General features: G+C 45.2%; 1 protein-coding gene across 1 annotated transcript in view; it reads right to left on the bottom strand.

Moving 5' to 3' along the window:
* The window catches only part of ZNF831 (zinc finger protein 831), an 89,543-nt gene that overhangs the window by 38,270 nt on the left and 23,647 nt on the right, over nt 1–27,626 (bottom strand). The window contains exon 4 of the mRNA XM_086330954.1: nt 15,534–15,685. Within this exon, the coding sequence (XP_086187080.1) occupies nt 15,534–15,685 (152 nt within the window). The remainder of the gene's footprint in view (nt 1–15,533; nt 15,686–27,626) is intronic.

Here is a 27,626-nt window from a genome sequence, read left to right as displayed (position 1 = left end):
TTCCCCTCTCCTTCCCTCCATCCTCGGCTGGGGCTTCTGCCTCCTCTCTTAGCTTTGGTTTTTATTCTTGCACATCTGGGTGGCATTTCTCATTTATAAGAAAAATGGGAGGACAGGAAAGAGCCGGGGTCCCCTGCATGCTGAAACAGTGGCAAGGGCCATTTCTTGAGCAGAAGAGGTCCTGCCTATCTCAAAAATGGGGTGGGGAGGGGGTCTTAAGATGAAAACCCTCCTCTCCCATCCCTGGGCTATAGTCATCTAAATTCCAAAGAACAGAAAATAAATTCGTGCCAAGGGGTCCTCTGGTAGTCAGAGCAGTCCCCTCCCCACGTGAGTCAGGGTCCGATCCACAAGGGACCCACAACTGGGCAAGATCAGAGTCCCCCACAGAGGGACCCCGAATTTGGGCTTTCAGCAGGGCTCCCAGACGGAAGGAGCCAGCCTCGCTGCCTGCTCCTAGACGCTAGGGGGCGCCCTTGAAGCTTGGAAGACAATTTCCATCAAATAAAAAGTGTTTTTTTTTTTTCCCCGCTTCGGTAATAAATTCACAGGGCTTGTTTTTTAACCCCCATCAGAGGTTAGAATAGTTTCATAAAAAAAGTTTTGGTAAATTCATGGGCAACTTTTGAGGTTATATGAGGTTGTTGTTTTAAAAAAAAAATAGAAAAAGAGAAAGAGAAAAACAGCCTTTCTCTGTACTCATGTAAGACTCAGCATCACCAGGCGTGAGGGCGGACGGGAGTCGGGGCTTCGGGCTTCTGTATTTTTCCACTAGGGTCCGCACACAGGGGGATTCTCGGGGCGGGGGCGGGGGGGTGGTCCCTGCTGCCCACCAGCTAGGGGGCAGGTCCCCCGGGGAGCAGAGTCCCAGCTCTCTTGATGCACCTGTTCGGGTGCCACAGAGCCGCCCACAGCCCCAATGCCCATCAGAGGTGCCCACCCGCAGTCCGGACGAGTGCTGGTCACCGCTCTTGCACTCCTTTCTTCCTGGCAGGGAGTCGAGAACAAAGCAAAAAAAGTTCCAGTCCCCACCCCCACCAACCCCAACTCTGGAATAGGGGTTAAAAAGAATAAGAACTTTATCTCAGATTGATAAGAAAGGAGACAAGAGGAGGCAGAAGAAAAACAGCGCGGTTATGAGAGGGGGCGTCGTACATTAACTATGATTCAGAGGCTGAGATGCACTGAGTTCATTTTTCAATCTGCCTTTTGCGAAGGGGGAAAAAAATCAGGAAATTATAGAAAATTGAGAAACAAACATCTCCGAGAGTGCTTTGCACCCGGGGGTGCTTAATGAACACTTAATAATTTCAAACGCGAGTACTTAGAGAAATAGCTTTTGTCCATTCCCGGCATGCCAGGTGCCTCGTAGCAAAAAGGGAGAGCTGAAGTGACTGAAAATGATCGCTAATGTCTGTGCGGAGCGGGTGGGGGCACAAAAATTACTTCTTCGTGTCTCTGAAAGTTAGGGAAATAAACAAGCAAAAATATAGAGCTTTAGCAAAAGAAAAAAAGCGTTAGAATGCAACTTGAGTTTCTTTTCCTCCATGTTTGAACTTGGGCAGGACTCCTAATTAGAATGGAGAATGGCCCTGACATCCCCCTGCTGACCCCAAGGGGCCATATTGAAAATTAGAAGAAGAAATTCCAGTGCTCAAGCAGGAAGCAAAGCTTGTTGGACCCGATTCCCCTGTGCTCCCTGCCAGCATCCAACCTTGGGGCAAAGGCCACAGTGAATGCATTTATTTAGAGAAAGGCAGTGTCCCTAAGCAGAACTCACAGTGCCAGGAAGGCGCCAGAACCCAAAGGATTATTCAAATCCCTTTGTCCCCTCTACCTTTGGGGCCAGTCTCGCTCACAGGCCATCTGTACCCAAGTGCATAAATTCATGTGCCCCCGAGCACCCACTGACTCCATACCACCTAGCTCCCCATCTGAATTTCACTGTTCCTTGATTCATCCCCTTGACCTGTAGAAGTCTTTCCCAGACTTGGGTGGAAGGATAACCCACAGCCCCCACTGTCAGCCAGGATAACCACTGTGACACCCACAAAGTCCTTTCAATGCGTGACACAGCCTCTTTCTAACTCACCATCTCATGTAGATTGGGTATCTTGCCAGTCCCCTGGACAGATGAGTGGGCTATCTAGACTGGCCTCATGGGCTCTTCAAGTGCCAGGTCAGTGAGTCTCTGATACCTATGGACTCAGACACGGCCCCATTTTACAGATCAGGATCTGAGGGAAAGGGAAAGGATGACCTTGGCCAAGGAAGTAGTAAGAAGAAAAGTCAGGACTTGAATTCTTCAGACTCCAGAAACAAAGTTTCTTGCCCTGCACTACTACTGGCCGAATGAGGGGCTGAAAGAGAGGGAGGAAGAAGGAGCATTTGGCATTTTTTAAATTATTTGGCTTTCCAAGGTCTATTGTAGGAAGCAACTGGGTAGGATGAAGTATCTGTCCTAAGAGGGTACCTGTAAATCTACAGACAGGAAAAAAAACAGAACCTAGTTCTCAAATTCTAGTTAGAGGTTGAAACCCAACCTCTCTCAAGACTTAGTCAGGCAGGTGTTAAAGATGTATTAGCATCAAAGGGTGACTTCCTTTGTGATGTAATCAAGAGGCTTACAAAGGAACTGAGGCTTACAAATGACCTTCTCATTGTGACTCAATGCAGTTGGTCTACTTATCACTTAAGAGTTGTTGACGCCATTCAGGTCTCACTTTGCTACTAATCCCTTCGTTAAAATTCACCTTTAAAATTAACCCTAAAGGCTCGCCTGTTCCCCAAAGCAAAACAGCCTGGCCCCTCCGGAAGATCAGGTCCCAGGTGGAGGTCAGAGAGGAAAGACCCAACTAGGTGACCTGAACCCTCCATGGTTTTGTCCCCCATTGGTAGGTCTGTTGAAATCATCACTTCTCCTCTTGCTTCATCCTCTGATGCCATTTGTCTACCAGTCCTTCAACATAGAATATTCTAGAATAAGACTCTTTTTGAGGGTTCTGCTGAGAAGAGGCTCCCCCAACTCCAAGGTAAGGACAGTCTCCAGAAAGCCCTCCCAAAGCAGAACAGTCTCCAATTCAGATTCGTGATCAAAGGCATGTGCCTCTTTTGTTTTAAACGAAATTTTTGAGCATAATACAGTTTATCTTTCCAAATCTCAACCTCTTTAAATGACTCTGTGGTCCTGACCTCTGGCCTCCCCAGTGGAGCCAGGCACGAGTGCACTTCATACTCTTGTGCTCCCAACTTCTGTTGGTGCAGAAATTGGAATTCAGGATGTGTCGCTCCGTTTCTACAGGAATCTATTAGCGACTGCCAAGGGAAACACTTAGCATCTTAGATAAATAAGTAAATAGTAGTTAAGTGCTGCGCGCCTCCACTTCCAGCAGTTTTCTGTGGATAGCAAAGATTCTTTATGATCCAAGGAGGAGAAAAAGGGATGATGCAGTGACAGGCTGCAGGTCTCTGTAGGGGGCCGCGCTCCCCCTGCAGTGGCCGCCGGATGGAGGGGCCACGGGGATGTGTGGCGGAAGCGCGGCCCCCTCCTGTTTTGTTCCTGTTTACGCTAGCCCACTCTCCCTTCCCCGCTCCAGCCGGCCCTGTCAGGATCCCTCATTTGGAAGCTTAATCATATCAGCGAGCTTACCGCATTGCATGTGTAATGACTTGTTTACCAGTCTGTGCCGGCTGCCTCTGCCAGACTGGGCTCTCCCTAAGGACAGGGGCCGTGGCGTGTTCTTGTTTGCCTCTCTTCCTGCTCCCACACACTGCCTGGCACAGAGCGGACCCGACTAATTGCATATGAACTCTCATCTATTTCACAAAGGTGTCTCGATCCACCAACCGGTCCCCAAGCTCCTTAGGAGAGTACTCATGGCATCTTCTGCTTCTCCTCACTCTAAGGGCATAACTCTGACACACAGAAGCTGAATCCCACTCAACCATGAGTAAGAGGTGGTCTGGACATCTGGGCCCCTCTCTCTTTTGGGAAACTGTCTCTCCTCTACTCTTAAAGGTCCCAACCCATCCCTCCATACAAGGGCAGGTGTGTGATTTAGACCTGGTCACTCAAGTCACTCAACTCAACCAGTGATTGGTTCTGGAGAGACACCTGCTCCCAACTAGGCCACCTAGACTCAGAGATCTGGGGTTACAGAAAGGAGTCAAGCATATTCAGGCAAGGCAAGTCCTAGAGGAACCAGTGATGATGCCCCAGGAGAAGATCCAAGCGATGGACAGAAACTGAATCTGGGTGACATCATTCGTACCCCTAGATCCAGCCAAGCCTGAAGCCCCTTTCTCTGTTCCCTGAGATACTGTTTCTGTCTAGGCCAATTTAAACTGAGTCTCTTTCCTCAGAACCCAAAGATACAGGTATCCACTGCTGGTAGCAGCATTTCAGAATAAGATAAGCAAGGTGTCTGTCTGGGGATAGTCAAAGCTTGCAAAAAGAAACATTGCTATCATATTCTCTGCAAGCCTTCTCATTTTATTCCGGGAGTCTGGACTGTGGCCCCAGATCCCACACTAAACCAGAGAAGACTGAGACATTCATCTCTTCAGCTTCTGTCCATAATGAGGGATGAAGATGCCACTCAGGTTTTGACTAAAGCCTCACATATTGCTGTTTGCTCGGTCGAGTTCCCAGGCGGCCTGAGCATTCTGGGAGGTAGCTGAGTAATGCTCAGAGCTCAGCAGCCTGCAAATCAATTAATCTCTTCTGCAAATTGCTCACCAGGTCTAATGAATTGGCTCGGCACAGAGGAAGTCTTATGTGGCCTTGTGTCCTCCGCAGTGACGGACTTCTCTCGGAGCAGACCGAGACATCGTGCCTCAGCCGAGGAACAAATCTATTAATATTTGGAGAGAACATCAAATTGTACCCAGAGGACTTAAAGTTTGGTCAAGAGAAACTCTCTTCTCTGTGATTTCAAAACAAGATAGTCTATTCACCCCTCCATGTTTTTTTCCACTGGATTCTGCCAGCCTTCCTCACGGTCTGTCTGGCAGTGGACCCCCTCTCCCTGCAGTGAGATGCAAGCTTGGGGTGGAAAGGCCCTCCTGGTGACAGGCTTTCCAGTTAGCATCTGTCACACATCTTCGTATTTTTTTTTAAGCTTGATAAGATCGAAGAAGGAAAAGGTACTCTAATATGGTACTGATGGGAATGTGAAATAGAAAGCAACTTGGAAATATCTACTAAAAATGTGCAACATGACTAAACTACAGTGAGGTATCACCTCACACAGGTCAGCCTGGCCACCATCAGAAAGTCTACAAACAATAAATGCTGGAGGGGGTGTGAGGAAAAGGAAACCCTCCTCCATGTAAACTAGGGCAGCCACTCTAGAGAACATGGGCCTTCCCCATGGCTCAGATGGTAAAGAATCTTCCTGAAGTGCAGGAGACCCAAATTCGATCTCTAGGTCAGGAAGATCCCCTGGAGGAGGAAATGGCAACCACTCCACTCTTCTTGCCTAGAGAATTCCATGGACAGAGGAGCTTGGCAGGCTACAATCCGTGGGGTTGCGAAGAGTTGGACATGACTGAGCAGCTAACACTTTCACTATAGAGAACACTGTGGAAGTTCCTCAAAACACTAAAAATAGAGCTACCATATGATCCTGCAATCCCATGCCTGGGCATATACCTGGAGAAAATAATTCAAAGAAATACATGCACCCCAGTGTCCACTGCAGCACTTACAACAGCCAAGACATGGAAGGAACCTCAATGTCCGTCAACAGATGAATGGATAAAGAAGATGAGGTGTATATATACACACTGGAATATTACTCAGCCATAAAAAAGAATGAAATAATGCCATTTGCAGCAACATGGATGGACCTAAAGATTATCCTACAAAGTGAAATAAGTCAGACAAAGACAAACATCATACAATATCATGTATATGTGAAATCTAAAAAAAAATGATACAAATGAACTTATTTACAAAAGAGAAACAGACTCACAGATGTAGAAAACAAACTTACAGTTACCAAAGGGGAGAGAGAGGGGAGGGGTAAATAAGGAGATTATATATACACTAATATATATAGCCTACTATACGTAAGTAGATAGTCAATGTATATATACTACTATACATAAAGTAGATAATCAACAAGGACCTACTGTATAACACAGGGAACTGTACTTAATACTCTGTAATAACTTATGGAAAAAGAATCTGAAAAAGAATAGGTACATATATCCCTTATATATATGTATAACAGAATTACTTTGCTGTATACCAGAAATTAACACATTATAAATCAACGATATTCCAATATAAAATAAAGTATTTTAAACATGCAACATAACAAAGACTCAGCAATTCTTCTTGGGTCTTCCCTAGAGAAACCCCCCTACCTGGGCCTGGGAGTCATGGACAGTAGTTCCATGTGAAGTACTGGCAATAAGATGAACTATTCACTGTTAAGAGAATGACTGCCTAGGGTCACAGCAGCCCCACCCAGAGAGGCTCCGTCCCTATTTACAAGGCTGGGATAGCTCCATATGTATTAACAGTATGGGAAGACCACAAAATGGTGTTGAGAAAAACAAGGCAAGTTGCACAGTGAGATGGGTAGTGTTGTACAATTCCTATTAGACACAGACACACACACACACACACACGCATGCACAGAAACAACACTCTGGCAGGTGCCTTCCTATCCCAAACTGTAGTTTCATCTGGAGGGGGCAGGGGGCATGGGGAATGGGGGTGGTGGTCAAAGTGAACATGAGCCTCATTACCATAATTGAATGTGTTAAAAGATGTATGATTCATCATTACTCACATAATTAAGAACTAAACTTTTCTGTTCCTCTAGGTGGAGCATCCCTGTTTTCCAAGTTCACTTTCAACACAAACCTGCCCAACTTGTTTCAGGAACTTCCTCATCTGCCTCCTAGCATCCACTCTATCTGCCCCAATCATTTCTCCACACTCACCTACAATGGATGGTCTGCCCTCTGCCCTCCTCATCCTTCAGTGGCCCCTCACTGTCCTCAGGAGAAGGATGAGCCCCCACCCAAGTCTCAGATGCTCCTGGTCCCTCCATCTCCTCTCTGCACCCTGGGCATTTCCCATCATCCCTCCTTTGGTCACAGAAGGCTCTGGGTCAGCATCTCAGACTTATAAATGCAGAGTTTGAGGATACCTCAAACTGCCTAGGATACCTAGGCATACCTCTCACACCACTGCCTAGGATACCTCTCACACCACTAAGCTCCCACCCCCATGAGGCAGAAAAGATTCAGTCTTCAAGAAGGGTCTTTGCAGAATGTTGGTTCACAGCTTCTACAGCCCAACTCTGATGAACAGAGTTTAAATTGATACAGGTGAAAGCCTTACAAGAGTTGAGGAAATTCTAGCTAAGACAGCAGAAGCCAATGGAATGTTATTGACAGAGGAAAGCAGATGTGACAGCACAAGAAAGTCCCAGGGAGGGACTCAGACCCCCAGTGGGGGAAGAGTCACAAGCTTAGCGTTAAATAAAATGCAATCACCCAATGAAAAGGTTGTTCTCCCTACTACCCTCTGATTGGGGAAAGAAAGTCCCAATTGGATGCTAATGTATATCTAAAGTCTTCCAGGTCTCTTTTTAAGCAAAGAGTGTATCTAGGGCTCTCGCCCACAACCATCTAGACAGAATTTGCCAGGAAAACATTCTCTTAATGGCATATGATACTGGCTTTCCATTTCCAGCATTGATAAACAGTTTCTATTGAAAATAAAAGAATTTATGGGTTTTGCCAATGAGCTTAAGTGGATCACATAAGCAAATAATCACACAGATGACATGCAGATGGGACATTTCTGAAGATGGTCCATGAATTATTGAATTTAGGAAACACCATGGACCCCTGATTCATCATCTGGGTGGCCCTGAGCAGGTCACTGGATGACTTGGAGACTCTGAGTCTCAGTTTCTCCCTCTGAAAATGAAAATGAATCATCTTAAGTCTGTTGGGGGGATTAGATGTGGGTGCAGCTCCTGAACTGAAAGTGCCTTCTGAGTTTAGTTATTGGGAGATTTCTCTAAAATCTCACTTTGAAATGTTACCCTGAATCTCACGGTGTTTACTGCCAGAAGCCACGCCAGCTGCAGGAAATTGCAAAACCAGAAACTCGATGGAGTTCTTATCGTTCAATAAAGCATCTCTCTCAATCAATATGACTTTAGATGTGTCATCTGGGCACAGGGCCACGCTGGGCTCCTCTTCAGCGTTCCAATTTTAGTCTGTGTACCGGCAGAAGCAGCACGACTTCCAATGTGCCCACAAAAGTCCGAATAATTAACCTCAACCACATCAGCGTTCTCCATTCAGTTCCGCGAAATGCGTTTCTAAGGAAATATATAAGAACACTCTTTATACCAAGGAGTGTTTTCGTGTATCCGCACATCAGAGTACATAGAACAGGATTCAGTTAATGGAGCAGGTCCTTCTGACACAAAGGATTTCAATAATAAAAAAATAAATAAAAGCTGATATGTCGTCTACTAGAGAGAAAGAAATGCGCACATAAACACAAAAACAGGACAAATCTCATTATGAGATTCTTTTTTGCAGCCCAGGGTCAATAACTGTGATATTAGGAAAAGGGTAATAGGCTGATTGCTGATGAGTTTTAAGCTCCTGGAGACTAGAATGTCCCACTTGAAATGCAAATAGAATTGAATGATGTTGAGTTCATCCCCGCTGCTCCCCATGTTCTGAAAAGTATTCTTTTCGGAACGGTGACTTCATCAGGAATTGTATAACCACAAAAGAAGCGAATCGTTTGGTAGAGGCTTTTGCTCAGGTAGTTTTACCCATTTTGTATGGACGTGTGAGTTTTCAGTGACTTTTTCTAATGAAAAAATAACACTCCAATGTGAGCAGGCAAATGTGCAAGCGGGCACACAACACATACCTGCAAAGCTTCCTTTCCTAAGTCCCTAAGACCCTAACCTGGGAAATAAACAGATCATTTTCATGACAAGGCTTAGTAGTGAACTTCCCCTTCAGGTACAAAAGATGGTCTTTTACTGACGTCAATTACATGGAATAATCGCAAAATGGAAAACAACTCCCCCGGTTCTTCAAATGGCATCAGGCAGATTAGGTGCTCAGGTGAGAAGAGAAACCACTCCAGCAAGGACCTATCGCACATTTAACCTAAACCCTGATTTCTGAAACACTACCTCCCACACCACGCAGAAGACACACTCCAATATCTTAGTTAATCCCCCAACAAGCCAATCCATTAAGACGTCGTCACAACTTCAGGCACTTAACGCAGAAACTAAACGGCATACACCTCATGGGCAAGCAGGGACATTTGAAAATTCCTTGCTAGAAACTGCTGTTTGTTGTCAGGGCAGCCTGGATGGATGGATCGCCTCTTTGCTTACCCTCCTTGCCCTCAGTGGTTGTCAAACATGTTATGTATAAGAATCTCTGTTCAGAGTTGTACACACCATTCCTATTCTTATGCTTGATAAGTGTCTGGTAAGTCAAGGCTACTTGAAATCTACAAAGAAACTTCCAGCTCCCCTAACTCCTTTGCTGGAAACTTGGATGGTGGATCACTGAATTTAGGTTTTTAAACACTTTCACGCAACATCACTAATTATTAGAATAATGCAAACTGACACTACAATGAGAAATCACCTCATACCAATCAGAATGACCATCATCAAAAAGTCTACAAATAATAAATGCTAGAGAGAGTGTGGAGAAAAGGAAACACTCCTACACTGTTGGTGGGTATGTAAATTGGTGTAGCCACTATGGAGAACAGTATGGAGGTTCCTTGAAAAACTAAAAATAGAGCTGCCATATGACCCAGCAATCCCACTCCTGGGCATATACCCAGAGAAAAACCATAGTTTGAAAGATACATATACCCCAGTGTTCACTGCATCAACTGTTTACAGTAACTAAGACATGGAAGGAACTAAATGTCCATCGGTAGATGAATGGATAAAGAAGATGTGGTATATGTGTGTGTGTGTGTGTGTATACAATGAAATACTATGGGACCATGAGAAAGAATGAAATGTTACTATTTGCAGCAACATGGATACAACTGGAGATTATCATACTAAGTGAAGTATGTAAAAAAAAGACAAATACCCTATCATATCACCTACATTTGGAATCTAAAATATGACGTAAATGAACCTATCTATGAAACAGAAACAGAATCAGGGACTTAGAGGATAAACTGGTGGTTGCCACGCGGGAGGAGAGAGAGTTGGATTGGAAGCCTGGGATCAGCAGCTGCAAGCTATTACATATAGAATGGATGAACAACAAGGGCAACATCCTGTGATAAATCATCATAGAAAGGACTATGAAAACATTTTAAATAAATAAAAGGCATGTGACCTTCATACCAGGAGAATGAAATAATGCCATGTGCAGCAACACGGATCGACCTGGAGATGATCACACTAGGCGAAGTCAGTCAGAGAGAGACAAATATCATATGATACCAGATACCCCATATGTGGAATCTAAAAAATTAAAAGATACAATATTACTAATATTTATAAAAGAAAAACAGATCCACAGACATAGAAAACAAACATGGCTACCAAAGGGGAAAGATGAGGGGGAGGGATAAACTGGGGATTTGAGATTGACGTAGACACACTACTATATTTAAAACAAATAACCAACGAGGACCTTCTGTATGGCACAGGAGACTCTGCTCGATATACTATAATAACTAAATGGGAAAAGAATGGGAAAAGAATAGATATATGTATACGTATAACAGAATCACTTGGCTATCTATAGCCTGAAATTAACACAACATTGTAAATCGACTACGTGCATGCTAGGTCACTTCGGTCGTGTCTGACTCTTTACAACCATATGCATTGTATAGTCCAATATAAAATAAAATTTAAAAAAAAAAAACATTAAATTCAGTGGTGTTGGAAAGTCAAAAAAATAAAAATAAAAAGTTCAGTTCTCAGAAGAGTCTCAAAGATGCCAATCATCATAAAATCTTATAAATTAGGTCTCCATCCTTCATAACTCCTCTGGCCTTCTGCTTGCAGAAGACTTCACTGCCAAGCCATCTGTTAATTCAAATGATTAGTCCCAAGTTATTGGAATAGTTGAAAGAGGGAAATTAAGCATCCTTTTAAAAAATATTTTTCAAAAACATCCTCTCTCTCATCTTCATAAATTATTGACAGGAAGATTCTCCAAAAATAAAAGGGAGAAAGAATCCATAACAACATCTTATTTCAGCTCCTGGACACAAATATTCCTGGCCACTTCTTTGAAAATGTTTTGCTGATTTAGCTGACCTTCAAGGATGTGAGCCAAAGGTTTTCCCAGATTTGAATTGGGAAATTCCATCCCGCACCCCCATCAAAAGATTACTCTCCATTTCATTTCTGGGTTTCAAATTCCGCCACGTTATAGCCCCTCAGGTCACCCCAAACAAATCACCCTATCATTGTCATGCTGAGGAAACCAGGTCCTCCCGCCTCAAAAATACACACATTCGCACGCACTCACAAAGTTGTGTGTACGCACACTTGCACGTACACGCACACACACACACACACAAACACAGTGGGGTCAGCTCTCTCACCAAGAAGCCAGCTCTGATCTCTCTAACCAGGACCTGCCAGGTCAAAGAAGACAAGAAAGTTGTTTGTAAATCGTGGGTGACCAAGGCCTATCTCTAGCTTCCTTTGAAGTTATTAATGGCACTCCGTCTTCAGACACCCAACACTTTCAGAGTGTCTGTCACTCTGCTGTGAAATATTGGCTTTGGGTGGTGGTGGCAGTAAGCTCTCTGAGCTCCTTTGATTCCCAGGGGGTGTTTATTTTAACGCATTCTACCCCACCTCCAACGCAATGGTGTCCATAATGGCCCATTCACCCCATGCTTGCTGGTTTATCCGACCCAACATCCCTGCTCCATCTTTGACACTTCAATCAGGAATGAGGGGTGATTAATATTCCCTGGGGCCACACCCCACAGACTCCCACTGCCCTTAATGGACACATTCCATGTGCTTTGTAATCATGGGAGAGGAAGCCCTTTGAAAATGGGCACCTGTGACCCAGACCTCTGGCTCAACTAACTGTTCCAACAACAAACACGAAAGCACAGTCATCTGTTATTACCACTTGCTCTGCTGCTGCAACATTATTACCTACATGGGGGTGGGGGTGGAAGGGGACTATGTTCCCAGTGGGCTTTGCACTGCGTATGGCCTCCCAATCTTAGCTCCACATTTAGATTTTGTTTCTGATTTTTCTTTTCTGTTTGGGGCTGGTTTTATCCCCCATTCCCTGGATTTTGGTAGAACAGGCTGGTGTTGAGATCAGAAAGCTACTGAGTGTGATGTTCTCAATACGGAGTAGCAGGGCTGGTCCCTGAGGTCGAGAGAAGCTTTTGAAGGGAAGACAGGATGAGGAGGACCATGAAAGATCAGAGACTTTCCAGCTGGTCTCTCCACTAGTACTGAGGCCCCTGGGTCACCATGAGCACAGGGGGTACACGTGCATCTTAGGAAGAAGCGACCGCCTCCATTGGAGGACGTATGGAAGATGCCCCCACCCTCTTGGGAGGACAGAAGAGCTCCCTGCTTTGGGCTGACAGTTCCCCAGGCAGAACAAAGGGCTGGACCGACAGGTGGTGACTGCATTTCAACCACATGTGGAGCCCTGCCTGCCCTCATCCAGACTGCCAGCAGGTCTTTCTCCCAAAGAGAAGCTAAGGGGGCCCCCTGACCCAGCACACCGGTCTCAGGATTGAAGCTCACTTGGACCACATGCCTGCACGTGTGAATATGTCCTACTGGGAGGTGGGCTGCATGATCCTGTTTTAACGAATACATATTGATTTAGGTTTATAGAGAACTTTCTGCCAGAGCCATTTGCACACGAGGAGAGCACAGACGATGAGTGTCCATGCATGCCACTGTCTTTTCCACTTAGAAACACATTTTGAGGTCCCTTCTATTGGTTCTCAGACCGGGGGAAAATTGTTGAGGTGGTTCGTGATTGAATTGTGCCTATCCCTCCAAAACATATATATCCAAGTCCTAAACCCACAGAACCGGTGACTGTGACCTTACTTGGGAAAACATCTTTGCACGTGAAATTAAATTATGAGTCTCAAGGTAAGATCATCCCGGATTTAGGGTGAGCCCTTAGTCCAATGGCAAGCGTCCTTATAAGAGAAAGACAGGAGAACATTTGACCCACAGAAACACAGGAGAGAAGCTGTGTGCAGATGAAAACGGAGACTGGAGAGGTGCAATCACAAGCCAAGGATACCTGGAGCCCCCAGAAACTGGGAGGCTGGGTAGGATCCCCTCCTGGAGGCTCTAGAGAGATTGGTAGCTTCTGGCATCCAGAACTGAGAGATAATACATTGTTGTTATTTTAAACCACCGCGTTTGTGGCAATTTCTTCCACAGCCCAAAGCAATTTACCAATCCAGAGAGCATCTGTTCTATTCCCCCTACGTCTGAACATCCAGAAGAAGCCATATCTCTGCTGAGAAATCTCCCCCTTGGGCTCCTCCCTGAAACACTGACCTCATCCTTCACTAAACAACAGGGACACTGAGTGCCACGCACCCCACATGCTCTCGGCACTCAGCATATGCCGGACCTTACACATGTGTGCGTGCTCAGTCCTTCAGTTGTGTCCAACTCTCTGCGACCCCATGGACTATAGCCCGCCAGGCTCCTCTGCCCATGGGATTTCCAGGCAGGAATACCGGAATGGGTAGCCATTTCCTCCTCCAGGGGATCTTCCCTCACCCAGGGATTGTACCCGTGTCTCCTGCATTGGCAGGTGGATTCTTTACCACCAAGCCACCTGGGAAGCCGCAGACCTTACACACGTACGCTTATTATGCTCCAGAGCTAAGAATCAACATTTCTCATCTACTTTAGAGTCTGAAAGTTCCTTGCTGTACACGACCTTGTTCGACCCTCACCCTGAGCCACTGTGGGGGTAAGACCTCTATCAGCGTCCTCTCTACAGATAGAAGGTTCCCAGGAGGGAGCTCGCTGACGTCCAGGGTCACTCCCCACATGATTGAAGCAAAGGATGGACAGAGAGCCTGTCTGTCTGTCTGTCTTTACCCTGTACCTCATTTATCAAGGGCAGGCACTGTCTTCTTCTCCTTTTCAGTTCTGCATGGAGCTTAGGAATAGAACCACGGTAGCTGATGTGAGTTTCCAGGATCAGCTTGATTCAGCTCTCTATGGTGCTGGGAAAAGAGCTGGTGGGAAAGCACTGCCATTTGGGGCAACTGGTAGAATTCTGGTGGGTTCTTTTGGGCTTTCTTGGGAGTGGTATCACCCAAGCACACCCTAATGGGCAGGTTCCTGGATTGTATCTCCTTGAGCAGGAGGCAAGTAATGGAGTTCAACGTGAGGAGTCACAGAAAATGAAGAAAGGGCAAAGCCCGGTCCCCTGATTGCATTTTTGTCTAGCCTGCTGCCCACCAAAGTCTTAACCCTTGATGTTCCATCAGAAGACAGTGCTTTTCCTTCTACAACTGGTCATCCATTGGAGCAAATACCTACTTTGACTTAAACTCTCATTAAGGGAAAAAAACGAGTCCTCATCCTTGCCTAAGAGAGGGCACGGGGATTGCAAGGAGAGGGGGTGGCGAGGGCTCAAGGGACAGCAGGGAAGCACTATCTTCCTGAGGGGGTGGTAGGGCTTCGCAGAGACTGAGAGGAGGGGACCCTAACCAACTGTCCCCACCAGCAGGCAGAACCCAGGGTCAGCCCTTGAGCCAAATGGACAACAATCAGCCACAAAAGACAGTTAATTCAGTCACCACTGGCCATATGGGACCCCACCACCTTCTCACACAAGGTCTTGGTCTGACTCCGTCAAAACACTGTCCACAAGGCTAAGGCTGGGCTCAAGAATGCCCAGTGGAGGGAGGAAGGAGGGGAAACTGCAGTCCAGAGAAGTTAATTGATTTGCCCAGTGATTGCAACTTAAAATAGCCCATTTCCAGGAAGCAGTCTCCATTAGTTCATCCTTTGTTTACTTCCGAGCATCACGAAGAGCCCCTTTTGTAAGCCCCATGGAAGCAATGTTCCCAGCCGCTGTCTCATTACAACTCCTCCTGCTACTTTTATTTCACGTTCACTCGAAAGCCCATCCATTGACCTATTTAGCCTCACAGTGGCCCTGCAGGAAGAGGCCAGTGAGCTTCTTCAGAGAAGAAGATGGGGGGAAGGTGGAGGCACCCAGAGTTCTGACTCAGGCCCTCCATACTCAAGGATGTTTGTTGCATCTCAATATTCGATTCCCAATATCCCCACCCAGTTTAGGGTCTTGACCGCCCCACAGAGGTAACACTTCTGTCATCACCCCATAAGCCATCAATACCCTTGCTGGATGTCAGGCTTCAGACAGCAAGGACAGTTGCCTTTGCTCATTTCACATTCCCAGCAGCATTTCACGTTCCCAGCAGCATGTTCCCAGGTGCCCAGTTTGGATCCATCTCCAAGGAGAACAAGTCTTACCTGCCATCTCTGAAGAAGCCTGCCCTTGGGTCCTGCATGGGTCCGGCCCCTTGGCTCGGGGTGGGTGGCCATCTTTTCTCAGAACCCAGTGTGGTTTCCGTAGTCTAGTGACTCTCAGCTGGACACGGCTCTGCAAGAAATTCCCTCTGTACCTGGGGAACAAGAAGCACAGGCGGCATGAACACCGTGGAAAGCCTGTGCCCTGGAGTTCGTGGGCATGGAAATTCCAAACGGGATGCCCAGAGAGAAAAGTCCAGGTCCCCATGTGGAGTCTGGGAGAACACAAAGGGCATGAGGTCCAGGCAGCTCGTCAGCTCTCGGGAACCCCTCTTCCTTCCAGTCCTCATTCTCCTGCCAGGATGTGAGAATGACCACAGGGCACAACTCAGGGGGCTCTTGTGAGCATGAAACGAGACAGCACCTGGAAAATGCTTCCCACACCACCTAGCACACAGCAGGGCTTACTCAAGGTCAGTTGCTGTAATTAAACACTGAATTATAAGACCATGACTACTTATGTGACAGGCTGTCCAGTGGAACTTTATACAGTAATGAAAGCCTTCTATACTCTGCATTGACCAACATGGTAGCCACTAACCATAGGCATCTCTGTAGTGACTGAAATGTAGTTCATATGTCTGAGGAACTGAGCTTTCTGGTCAATTTCATTTTAATGGGTTTAAAAAGCCACAAGTGACTGCTGCTGCTGCTGCTGCTGCTAAGTCACTTCAGTCGTGTCCGACTCTGTGTGACCCCATAGACTGCAGCCCACCAGGCTCCGCCGTCCCTGGGATTCTCCAGGCAAGAACACTGGAGTGGGTTGTCATTTCCTTCTCCAATGCATGAAAGTGAAAAGTGAAAGTGAAGTCGCTCAGTCATATCCAACTCTTAGCGACCCCATGGACTGCAGCCCACCAGGCTCCTCCGTCCATGGGATTTCCCAGGCAAGAGTACTGGAGTGGGGTGCCACTGCCTTCTCCGACAAGTGACTAGTAGCTACCATTATTGGACTGGTTGGGTCCAAAGGGTCTCCACTGAAAAAACTGGGCAGCACAGACATTCCACATAGAGAAGCCCTTCCAGGTCATCAGGTCTAACCTCCAAAACAGAGCCTTCACATCCCAGGGGAGGGGGAGGTGTGTAACAAAGGCAGAGAAAGAAAATACTGAGCTTCTCAACATTGCTAACTATTAGAGAAAAGCAAATCGAAACTGCAATGAAGTACCACCTCACACCAGTCAGAACAGCCCTGATTAAAAAGTCTACAAATAACAAATGCTGGAGAGGATGTGGAGAAAAGGGAACCCTCCTGCACTGTTGGTGGAAATGTATATTGGTGCAGCCACTATAGAAAACAGTGTGGAGATTCCATAAAAAAAAACTAAAAATAGAGCTACTATAAGATCCAGCAATCCCATTCCTAGGCATATATCCAGATGAAACCATAATTTGAAGAGATACGTGTACCTCTGTGTTCTTAGCAGCATTATTCACAATACTCGAGACATGGAAACAACCTCAATATCTATCAACAGATTAAGGGGATAAAAAAAGATGTGGTGTGGGTTTATATATATAATGGAATACTGCTGCTGCTAAGTCGCTTCAGTCGTGTCCGATTCTGTGCGACCCCATGGACTGCTTCTCCATCCATGGGATTCTCCAGGCAAGAACACTGGAGTGGGTTGCCATTTCCTTCTCCAAATGGAATACTACTCAGCTGTAAAAAAAGAATAAAAGAATGCCATTGCAGGGACATAGATGAACCTAGGAAATATCATACTAAGTAAAGTAAGCCATAAAGAGAAAGACAAATACCATGTGATATCACTTACATGTAGAATCTAAAATATGACACAAATGGAAACTTATCTATGAAACAGATTCACAGACAGAGAGAAGAGATTTGTGGTTGCCAAGAGTTAGGGTGGGTGTGGGAGTCTGGAATTGGCAGATGCAAACGATTATAGGTAGGATGGATAAACAACAAGGTGGGACTGAAGAGCACGAGGAGCTATATTCAGTATCCTGTGATAAACCATACTGGAGAAGAATATAACAAACAATGTATACAGTTGTTGTTTAGTTGCTAAGTCGTGCCCAACTCCTTTTGCCACCCCATGGACTTAGCCTGCCAGGCTCCTCTGTTCATGGGATTTCCCAGACAAGAATACTAGTGTGGGTTTTGCCATCTCTTTCTCCAGAGGATCTTCCCCATGCACATATTGAACCCACATCTCCTGCATCGCAGGCAAATTTTTATTGCTGAGCTGCAAAGGCCTATGTATATAAACTGATTCAATTTGCTGTGCAGCAGCAATTAACACACCACTATAAATCAACACTACTTCAACAATTTTTTTTAAATACTGAGCTTCTGTTTACAGTTATTTTCACCTGGAGTTTCTTATATCTATTGTTGCATGCCCTTTATAATGTACATAATACTTTAGGGGAGTAGAACATATGTATGAAAGTGAAAGTGAAGTCGCTCAGTGGTGTCTGACTCTTTGCAACCCCATGGACTGTAGCCTATCAGGCTCCTCCGTCTATGGGATTTTCCAGGCAAGAGTGCTGGACGGATTGCCATTTCCTTCTCTGGTAAATAAACAGTTATGCATTCTTGCTGCTGCTACTGTTAAGTCACTTCAGTAGTGTCCGACTCTGTGCGACCCCATAGACGGCAGCCCACCAGGCTCCCCCGTCCCTGAGATTCTCCCGGCAAGAACACTGGAGTGGGTTGCCATTTCCTTCTCCATGCATTTCTTGGGTGCAGGCTAAAAATGTTTTACCAGTAAGGAATGTGGAGCCAAAAGCAGACCAGCAAGCTAGTCTAGCACCTCCTAATGGCAGGTGAAGGAACTGAAAGACAGACCAAACACCTGTCACGTACCCTGACTCTCAACCCTGTAGCCAGTTGCTACCGGACTCTTGACTCAGGTCCCTGCACCATTTTGACCATTATTGGTGGTCAGCCCATTGAAAAGAAATCTGCACCACGTCTAGCTGCCTGGTCAAGCTACAAGGTCTCCCTTCCCAAGGCTCAGTTTACAAGAATTCTGTTCCCACCATGATGCTAAGAACCACCTGGTTGCAGAGGAAGGTAAGGCAACCTGCTTGGCAATTTTTCTTTCTCACTTGTCTGAGCTGTTGCCAACATCCAGCCGCAGTCCCCTCATCACCAGGGCCATTGGCAGAATTTTAAATAAGATCTGCAGAGTGCCGTATCCTCCTGGGCGCTGATTTTCACGGCAGCAACAAGGACAAAGTGACTTTTTCTTCATCTTATTCGTGTTTGGAAGAGGCTCCACTTGCAAGCACTCCTGCCTCCCTGGCCCTGGGCAGGAGCTGTCACTCCCCATGGGTGCCTGCCTGGTTCTTTGAAGCAGCCCGTCCCTGTTTGTCAAGACCTCAGGATCCTGAAAGTATGATCTGAGCCCAGGTGAAGAGCCACAGGGCTGCTGTTCTGCTAATCATAAACCCGTCAGACCAGCCAGTGCTGCTGCAGGCCTGGGGAAGAGCGACTTCTAAGTACAGAGACAAAGGCAGGAAGGATGGTGTGGGGATGCGGGAACCTTCCTCACCTGTGTGCCGTGGGTCACCTTTGTCTCCAGTCAGCGGGTAATTGACACGAGCTCACAGATGTTAAGAATGACACAGTTTGAACTGCAGGGAGGTCTGCTTTTGGAAAACGGACAAAAGCGAAGAACTGCATTTGATGGAAATAACTAGGAGACTGCCAGGAGAGCTGCAGCCTCTGGACTCGGGTCTCACTGCAGTGGAATCTAGACACTTTTGGCCCTGGCGGGGAGCCCAAGTGGACTTTGGCATTATCCTCAAAGCAAATTTTGTTTAATCGTGGGAAAGCTCAATTTCTTTCTCTCCTGGGTTCTCCAGAACATTGTTCGAGTGCCCCTCCTAGAGCAGCATCCCCCTGGGATGGACAGCCAGGATGGGGCAGGACTGCAAGCTCACCATCACTGTCCTGCGAGGCCCCTCATGCTCCAGCAGGTACCACGAGTGCCTCAGCTACTGCCTCCACCTTGGCTACTCGCCCATGTCAGCTGTTGGGGTGCCAGCTGCTAGGGATGCACTCTTACCACCTTCTCAAGAGGGTGGCCCTTGGCCAGTGGGAACCGACTTGCCTGGAAGGCCTGGAGGAGTGTGCACACCCCCAGGAAGGGCCCTGAGCCATTGTCACCGGGTGTGAGACCCCAGTCTTTTTGCTTCAGAGCAGGACAATCTCTGTGACACATGTCACACTCTAGAGCTCCTGTGGGGTCAAGCACGACTGGACATCCGACCCCACATCTCTTCTGAGTTCTTCCCTCGCCTGGCCTGCTTCCCTCACCCCTCACGAGCCTCCTGAGAACCCTCCCTAGGTGAACCACTTGTACCAACATCCCCATCTCAGGCCCTGCTTCTGGGGAGCCCAACCTCAGATGCAAGATTCCAGGGTCATCCCTGCTCCTCCTCCTCTGAATCCTGCCCACCTATTTCCCCCAGCGGCACTCAGGTGCATTTACCAAACCTCCTCAAATATGCATGTGCATGCTAAGTTGCTTTAGTCGTGTCCGGACTCTGTGACCCCACGGACTGCAGCACTCCAGGCTTCCCTGTCCTTTTGCTCAAACTCATGTCATTGAGTCGGCTATTTAAAGGCCAGATTTTAAATCCAACTCATACCTGACACACCCTCTGCTCTCTTGGTCTCTCTCTGTAGGTCTTCCTTTAAGAGCCAACATAACTTATGTAAGATTAGCACAGTATCTTCATTGATAGACCTCGTGAAAGACCAATCAGAAAGAAGCCTTCTTGCTCTGGGTCAGCATCAGCTGGGGCCCTGATGACCAGGGGACCAAGGCCACGAGTGCAATGGATATCAACTTTTCTGGAGTCCACTGGGAGGCTCATGAAAGCGGGCCAGGTAGGGCTGTCATGTATCTCGATGCTGGTGGAAAGCCATTGAACACCCTGCCTGCTCCAACCCCACCCTGACCCCCACTCCCACCGCCCTTTCTATCAGGCAAGTCTTGGAAGGTAGATCCCAAGTGGCAGACTTGCAGGTTTGATATGTGCTGATCCCAGAAAAGGAATACGTGTCTGCCGCGTGACCCTCCCTTAATCCTACAAGGAGTAATAAAGCAAACAGAAACGGTGGGAAGGCACAGCAGATCCTCAGCGCCCTTACCACACAGGACCTGGAGTCAGGGCTCTGGTGCCGTGGAGAGCATGACAGAGCCTCAGCACTAGTTCTCTGCCTACAGCTCACCTCAGAGTTATCTCATTGAATGAGGAGAGTATGTCATGACTAAGTGAGCAGACACACGGACTTCCGCTTTACAAGGAAAAACACCATCAGTTAGGAGAATTCTGCCCTCAATGTTTTCTCCTGTGTTCTCCGCTTCCGTGATTAACGGGCATTTTAGGGTTTACAAAGCGCCCTTTGCCCACATAACCTCCAATCTCCTCCTTGTTCATCCCAATTCACTCAGGGCTTCACAATTCATTGTTCATTTGTCAGGAGCTTCCTAGAACCAGTCTCTGAGCATTTCATGCTTCAGATAGCACTGTACACAGTTACAAATTAATCAATAAAATCCAATTCCATGGTCCAGTGCCTGCTCTGGGCACGGCTGAGACATTTTCTGTGGACGCTCAGAATCTCTATACCTCTACTAGTTAACATCAGGGCAATTAGGTGTCCAAGTATGAACTTTTTACATTTTCCCATTTCCACTCTGAAGACAGATCCTGTCTTTTCTAATCCCTCTCCCTTAACTCCTGTACTTTCATTAATGAAAACACCCATTTTCATTACATATTTGGAGATGGTAGCAGAGAGATGAGTGAAACAGAATAGAGGGCCCTGAAATAAATTCCAAGTATACACAGGAAGTTAAAATACAGCAAAACAGTGAAAAAAGTGGATTAGACCAGGGGTCTATACGCCTTTTATGTAAAGGTCCAGATAATAAATATTTTAGACTTTACAAGCCATATAAAGTCTCTACCACATATTTTTATGTGTGTATATATATTACACACACATATATTTATGGGCTTCCCAGGTGGCATTAGTGGTAAAGAATCTCCTTGCCAATGCAGGTTCAATCCCTGGGTCAGGAAGACCCACTGGAGGAGGGTATGGCAAACCATTCCAGTATTTTTGCCTTGAAAATTCCATGGACAAAGGAACTTCCTGGGCCCCCCATGGGGTCACAAAGAGTTGACACGATTGAAGCAACTTAACACATACATAAATACATATTTATATATATGTATATGAAAGTGAAAGTGAAGTTGCTCAGTCGTGTCTGACTCTTTGCAACCCCGTGGACTTTAGCCTGCCAGGCTCCACCATCCACGGGATTTTCCAAGCAAGAGTACTGGAGTGCGTTGCCACTTCCTTCTCCAGGGGATCTTCCCGACCCAGGGGTTGAACCTGGGTCTCCCACATTGCAGGCAGACTCTTTACCATCTGAGCCACAAAGGAAGCTCATATATGTATACATTTATATATTTTTATGCAAATATATGTGTATATATACATATATGCCTATATGCATTTTTCTAAATGTAGAAACCATACCTTCCTCACAAGGGTATAAAGAAACAAGTCAAGAGCTAAATTTGACCCAAGGTCCGTTGTTTTCTACGTAAATATAAAAATAAACCCTTCTTTTATGTTAATACAGATAGAGAAAGAACATGAGACTATCATTTTGTATCTGTGACCCCGGGAGACTGACAGTAAGGAAAAATTTCTTAGACAAGATCAGAAAATCATAACCATGAAGGAAAAGGGAGCTCCATCTGACTACATCAAAATATGCAACTTCTTGATGATCAGAGAAGTCTAAGTGTTAAGTGTTAGTCACTCAGTCGTTTCTAACTCTGCGACCCCACAGACTGTAGCCTGTCAGGCTCCTCTGTCCATGGAATTCTCCAGGCAAGAGTACTGGAGTGGGTTGCCACGCCCTCCTCCAGGAGATCTTCCCGACCCAGGGATCAAACCGGTGTTGCCTGTGTCTCCTGCACTGCAAGCAGATTCTTCACTGCCTGAGCTACCACGGAAGCCAGAGAAGCATAAACAAGGTTAAAAAATAAGAAGCCCATTTCCACAGAACAGTGGGCTAGCTGCTCTGGTTGCCTACCTTCCTATTTACCCTGATACTGAAACCAACTAAAAATGCAGATTAAAATATGAAAATGTTTACAACTTATATTTAAATGTACTGGTGTTCTGATTAGAAGGTAAGATATATTTAAAAGTCAAAACCCAAGTGAAAATAGAAACCTAAATAAGTGAGAATGTTTTCATTTTGAGGGCATTTGCCAAACCATAGGAGCCTGTTGTTCCGTGTTCATGGTCTGGTGGGGCAGTGTGGGGCGCAGAATTCAAACCCAGAATCTACCCTGTGTGAGAGGTGGCCAGAAGACCCAACCTCTTGTCCTGCGTAAAGCTGAGACCTCAGAGGTTATATCCTCAATATCTCGGTGAATTCAGAATAATACACCCTACCCCCAACACCAGCCCAGAGAACTTTTTTTTTAATTCCAATCTTATCACTGAGTAAAGAGGGCAAAAGTGTCTCCTGTTAATTTTATAACACTGAGTCTATCTTCTCATGGGTTTGCAATCTGAATTCACATTACCCTGGGACATGGAAAAAACTACAAGTAAGAATTTTCTTTAAAGTAGTTGTCAATGGGTGCTCCCAGGTACCTAGCAGAAGCAAAACAAATTACTGGAGAAACCCACCACGAAGTTCCCAAAACCTCAGCTTACTGGCTTCCCTGGTGACTCAGCTGGTAAATAATCTGCCTGCCAATGCAGGAGACACAAGAGATGCGGGTTCAGTCTCTGGGTCAGGAAGATCCCCTGGAGGAGGACATAGCAACCTACTCCAGTATTCTTGCCTGGGAAACCCCCCCGGACAGAAGAGTTGGACACGACTGAGCCTGCATACACGCGATGTCAAACAAGGAAACAAATACCAGAAGCCCAGGGGATTCCTAATGGGATAATTTACAGTGACGTGCATCTGGAGACATCAAAGTAAAAGTATGAAACACCAAAGATTAAAGAAGATCTTTAAAAGTAGCCAGAGAAAAAAGACCTTCAAAAGACAGATGAGCAGATGAATCGCTGACTTCTCTCCATAAAACGGAAACTAAATGATGATGCAGTAGGAGCTTTGATGGATTAGGAGGAAATAACAGTGAAATTAAGACTGGAGACACAGCAAAAATATTTTTCAACAACAAGGATGAAATAAATGCATTTTAAGACTCATAAAAAGTGAAATTTTTCTTCTCTAAAGGAAGTTCCCAGGAATATGCTTCAGACAGAAGAAAATAATCCCAGAATAAAGACTTGACATGCCAAAGGCAATGAAGAGGCAGGATGTTTACAATTTCGTGGGTAAATAGAAATGCATGGGCTTAAACATCAGATAACAGACTTGGGAAGTACCTGTAGTTATGTATGACAGGCAAAGGATATATGCAATTCTAGGATATATACACAATCCTACACATTCTGGGTCCGCAAAACATGAAAAGTCTGCTCCTGACAAACATTAGTAAGAATATGGGAGCGTGCAAACTCTCACATTGTCAAGTTGAAAGTGTGATTATCTTATAACCCAGTAATTCCACTTTAAGGTATATTTCTTAGAAAGCCTCTCACATTGTGTTTAAGGAGGCACACATAAGCATGTTCATGGCAAAGTTAACACATACACAAAAAACTGAAAACAATTTAAATGTCCATAAATAGGGGAATGGAAAATGCAATGTGTAATTCTCACGGGATAGAATACTCTATAGCAATTAAGATGAAGGAGTTTTATCTGAATGTATCAACATGGCTATATCTTCAAAAACACAATATGGAGTTTAAACATCAAACTGCAAGATGATAAATTCAATGTGATATATATATTAATATACACATATATTTTAAAGATACTAAACAATTTATATATTAGTGGATACATTGATTATAAGGTATGAACACATGGATGGAAATAGCACCAAACATATAAAGCTACATAATTATCTTTTTCTTCTATTTCCTTTATTTTATGTAATATTTAAATACTACATAAAGTAATATTTTATTTGTTTTATTTTTTAAGGCTCTGAAGCAAATATGATAAAATGTTAACATCTGTTAATTCTGGATCAGCACTCATGAATCTGTTATAGATTTTCTAAACTTTTCTGTATTTTTCTTTATTTTTATTTTTCCAAAAAAAAGAGAAAAAGATGGGAATTCCTTGGCAGTCCAGTGGTGAGGACTCCACACTCACTGCCAAGGGCCCAGGTTCAATCTCTGGTCGGGGAGATGCTGTTGCTGCTGCTAAGTCGCTTCAGTCGTATACAACTCTGTGCGACCCCACAGACGGCAGCCCACCAGGCTCCCCCGTCCCTGGGATTCTCCAGGCAAGAATACTGGAGTGGGTTGCCATTTCCTTCTCCAGTGCATCCCGCAAACCATGCAGCACAGCAAAGAGAGAGAGAGAGAGAATATGCTGATACATGAGTTTCACAATACTCTGTGAGCTGAGACCCATAGGGGAATCTCTGCCACAGTATTTCATTTCCTGTAGAATATTAAAGACAAATGGAGTGAAAATGGGGGCATGAATTTAAAAATGGGCTTCTTTCTTAAGGAGAGAACACACAGGTTGATAGATAGATAGACAGCATAGATAGGTGGATGGATGGATAGATAGATAAATAGATAGACAAGGTAGACGGATGAATGGATGGACAGACAGATATCAATAGATAGATAGACAAGGTAGGTAGGTATATGGATGGATAGATATTGATAGATAGGTAGATATAGATATGCAAACATACATACATATGTGAGTGGGTAGATGGATATATAAATGGATACACACATCCTATAATATAGTCATTCACATCTAGGGGATAGATGGAGACAGAGCGTGTGGTAGGCAGATTAATACCCACTCACCCCTGCAGAGATGGCCCTATCCTAATCCCCAGAACCTGTGCATATGTTACCTTCCATGGCTAGAGAGACTTTGCGGACGTGATCGTGATGAACGTGTGTTCAACCAGTCTAGTTCAAGTGTTGGGAACAGAAAGCTATAAACGAGGCACCCCCAGCCTTGTGGCCCTCCTCACATCTCCTGGGACCCTGACTGAGGTCTGGAGATTTATGTGATTATTGTCACTTAGATGTAGTGTAGTGTGTAGCTTGATATGTGGGAGCAAAGCCACACACCAGTGCTCCTGGGCTGTGGTCAAGGTGATGTAGCATTGCTCTCCAAGCCCACTCTCTGGACCAGCATCCTCAGCATCACTGAGGAGCATGTTAGAAGTACAGACTCTCCAAAGATCTCTCTCAATAAATGTCATATTGCACTTGAAAATATGTGAAAGTGAAGTGAAATCACTCAGTCGTGTCCGACTCTTTGCGACCCCATGGACTATACAGTCTATAGATTTCTCCAGGCCAGAATACTGGAGTGGGTAGCCTATCCCAAAATATGTTTTGATATTGACCACTAACATAATTTAACAGTGATGAGAACAGACTCTATATGATTTCAATACTTTTAGATCATGAAATTTTTGTATCTGGTCTTATGTCCCTGGATATGTTCCAGTGTCCCCTACTTTACAGTCTATAGGAACTTGAATAGAATTTGTATGCTACTGTTGTATGAAAATTGTATAGATCTCAATTATGTTGAATTGGTTCATAATGCTTTTCAGGTCTGCTCTATCTTTCTACTTCTCTGTATATTTACTCTATTAATTTTTGAGAGTTTGGTATTGAAAATCGAACTAAAAATTTTATCTACTTAAAAAAATAATATATCATGAAACTATATGTAACTTTGTTCTGCATTTTCCAAGTCTCCTGTAAATGTGTTACATTTTCATAATTTAAAAAAAAATTGTAATAGAATTAGCATTGTAATTATCCTTCAATTAAAAACAAAGAAAAAATCAATTAAAAAATTTAAAATAGAATTAGCAAAAATAAATAAATAAAAATTTAAAAAAAATACAGACTCTTGGATAGCACTCGGACCCACTGAATTTGACACAGCATCACAAAAAATCTACAGAAAACCCTATGCGACTTTCCTGTCTGTTATGGGCTTGGAACACCAGGGCAAGCTGCCGTTCCACACACAAGCACTGGAAGAAGGCTTGCTGGTTCAGATCTGGGTCCCTGCGGAGGCTGCCCAATCCCTCTGGGGGTCACAGTGTCCTCGTGAGAAAAATGGGGAGCCTGGCACACAGTAAACCCTCAGTGATGCCAGCTCTGGAAATGTGGTCCTGGCAGACATGTAAAACAAGGGCAGGGGACTCAAAAGAGGGTTTGTCATCTCCAGCCACGGAGACTCTGAGTAGTTGTAGGCAAGCATTAGGGATTTGCGTGGCCTCCTGATGAGCACCTAGGTCTGGATCAAACACCTACAAGAGGAGGAGAAGGCCAAGCATTCCTGGAAGGAGACATCGTTGCGGGGGCGAGGTGTGGTGTGGAGGTGCAAGAGAGCCTCAGGGATCTGGGTTCAGAGTGTCAAATGGAGAATGGATGAGGACTGGGACCACAAGTCACACTGAGGGGGAAGGGAACAACGGTGGGAAAACGGGACAGAAAAACCTTGCCGCGGGTGCAGGGCAGCGTTGCTGTTTAGCAGCTGAGTCGTGGTGCTGATTAAAGAATTTGGTTTGTAACTTGCACACAGTGGGCAATGTGAAGGGTTTTGAGCAAAGGGGCAAGACAATCAGAATGACATGCTAAAAGAGGAGTGTTAAAATCCACCTGCCCCTACCCCCCGCCTCATTTGCAGTTGGGAGTTTACATATGCACTCAGATCACAGAGAAAAGTCTAGAAGGGCACACACCTCAATGTGATTGTCTCTGAATGGTGAGATCACTAAGATATTTTATTATCTTCTCCTTGTTCATGTGCATTTTCTAATTTTTCTGCAAAGGACATGCATCACTTGCATAATTAAAAAAGCAATAAAACCTGTAAATAATTAACATGCTCTCTCTTCAGGACTTACACTGGATGGATGTGTTTT

This window comes from Bos grunniens, chromosome 13, assembly GCF_055505025.1.
Source record: "Bos grunniens cultivar Pamir isolate PY7600 chromosome 13, Bosgru_T2T1.0, whole genome shotgun sequence".
Taxonomy (NCBI): domain Eukaryota; kingdom Metazoa; phylum Chordata; class Mammalia; order Artiodactyla; family Bovidae; genus Bos; species Bos grunniens.
This window is presented reverse-complemented; position numbering and strand designations above follow the sequence as displayed.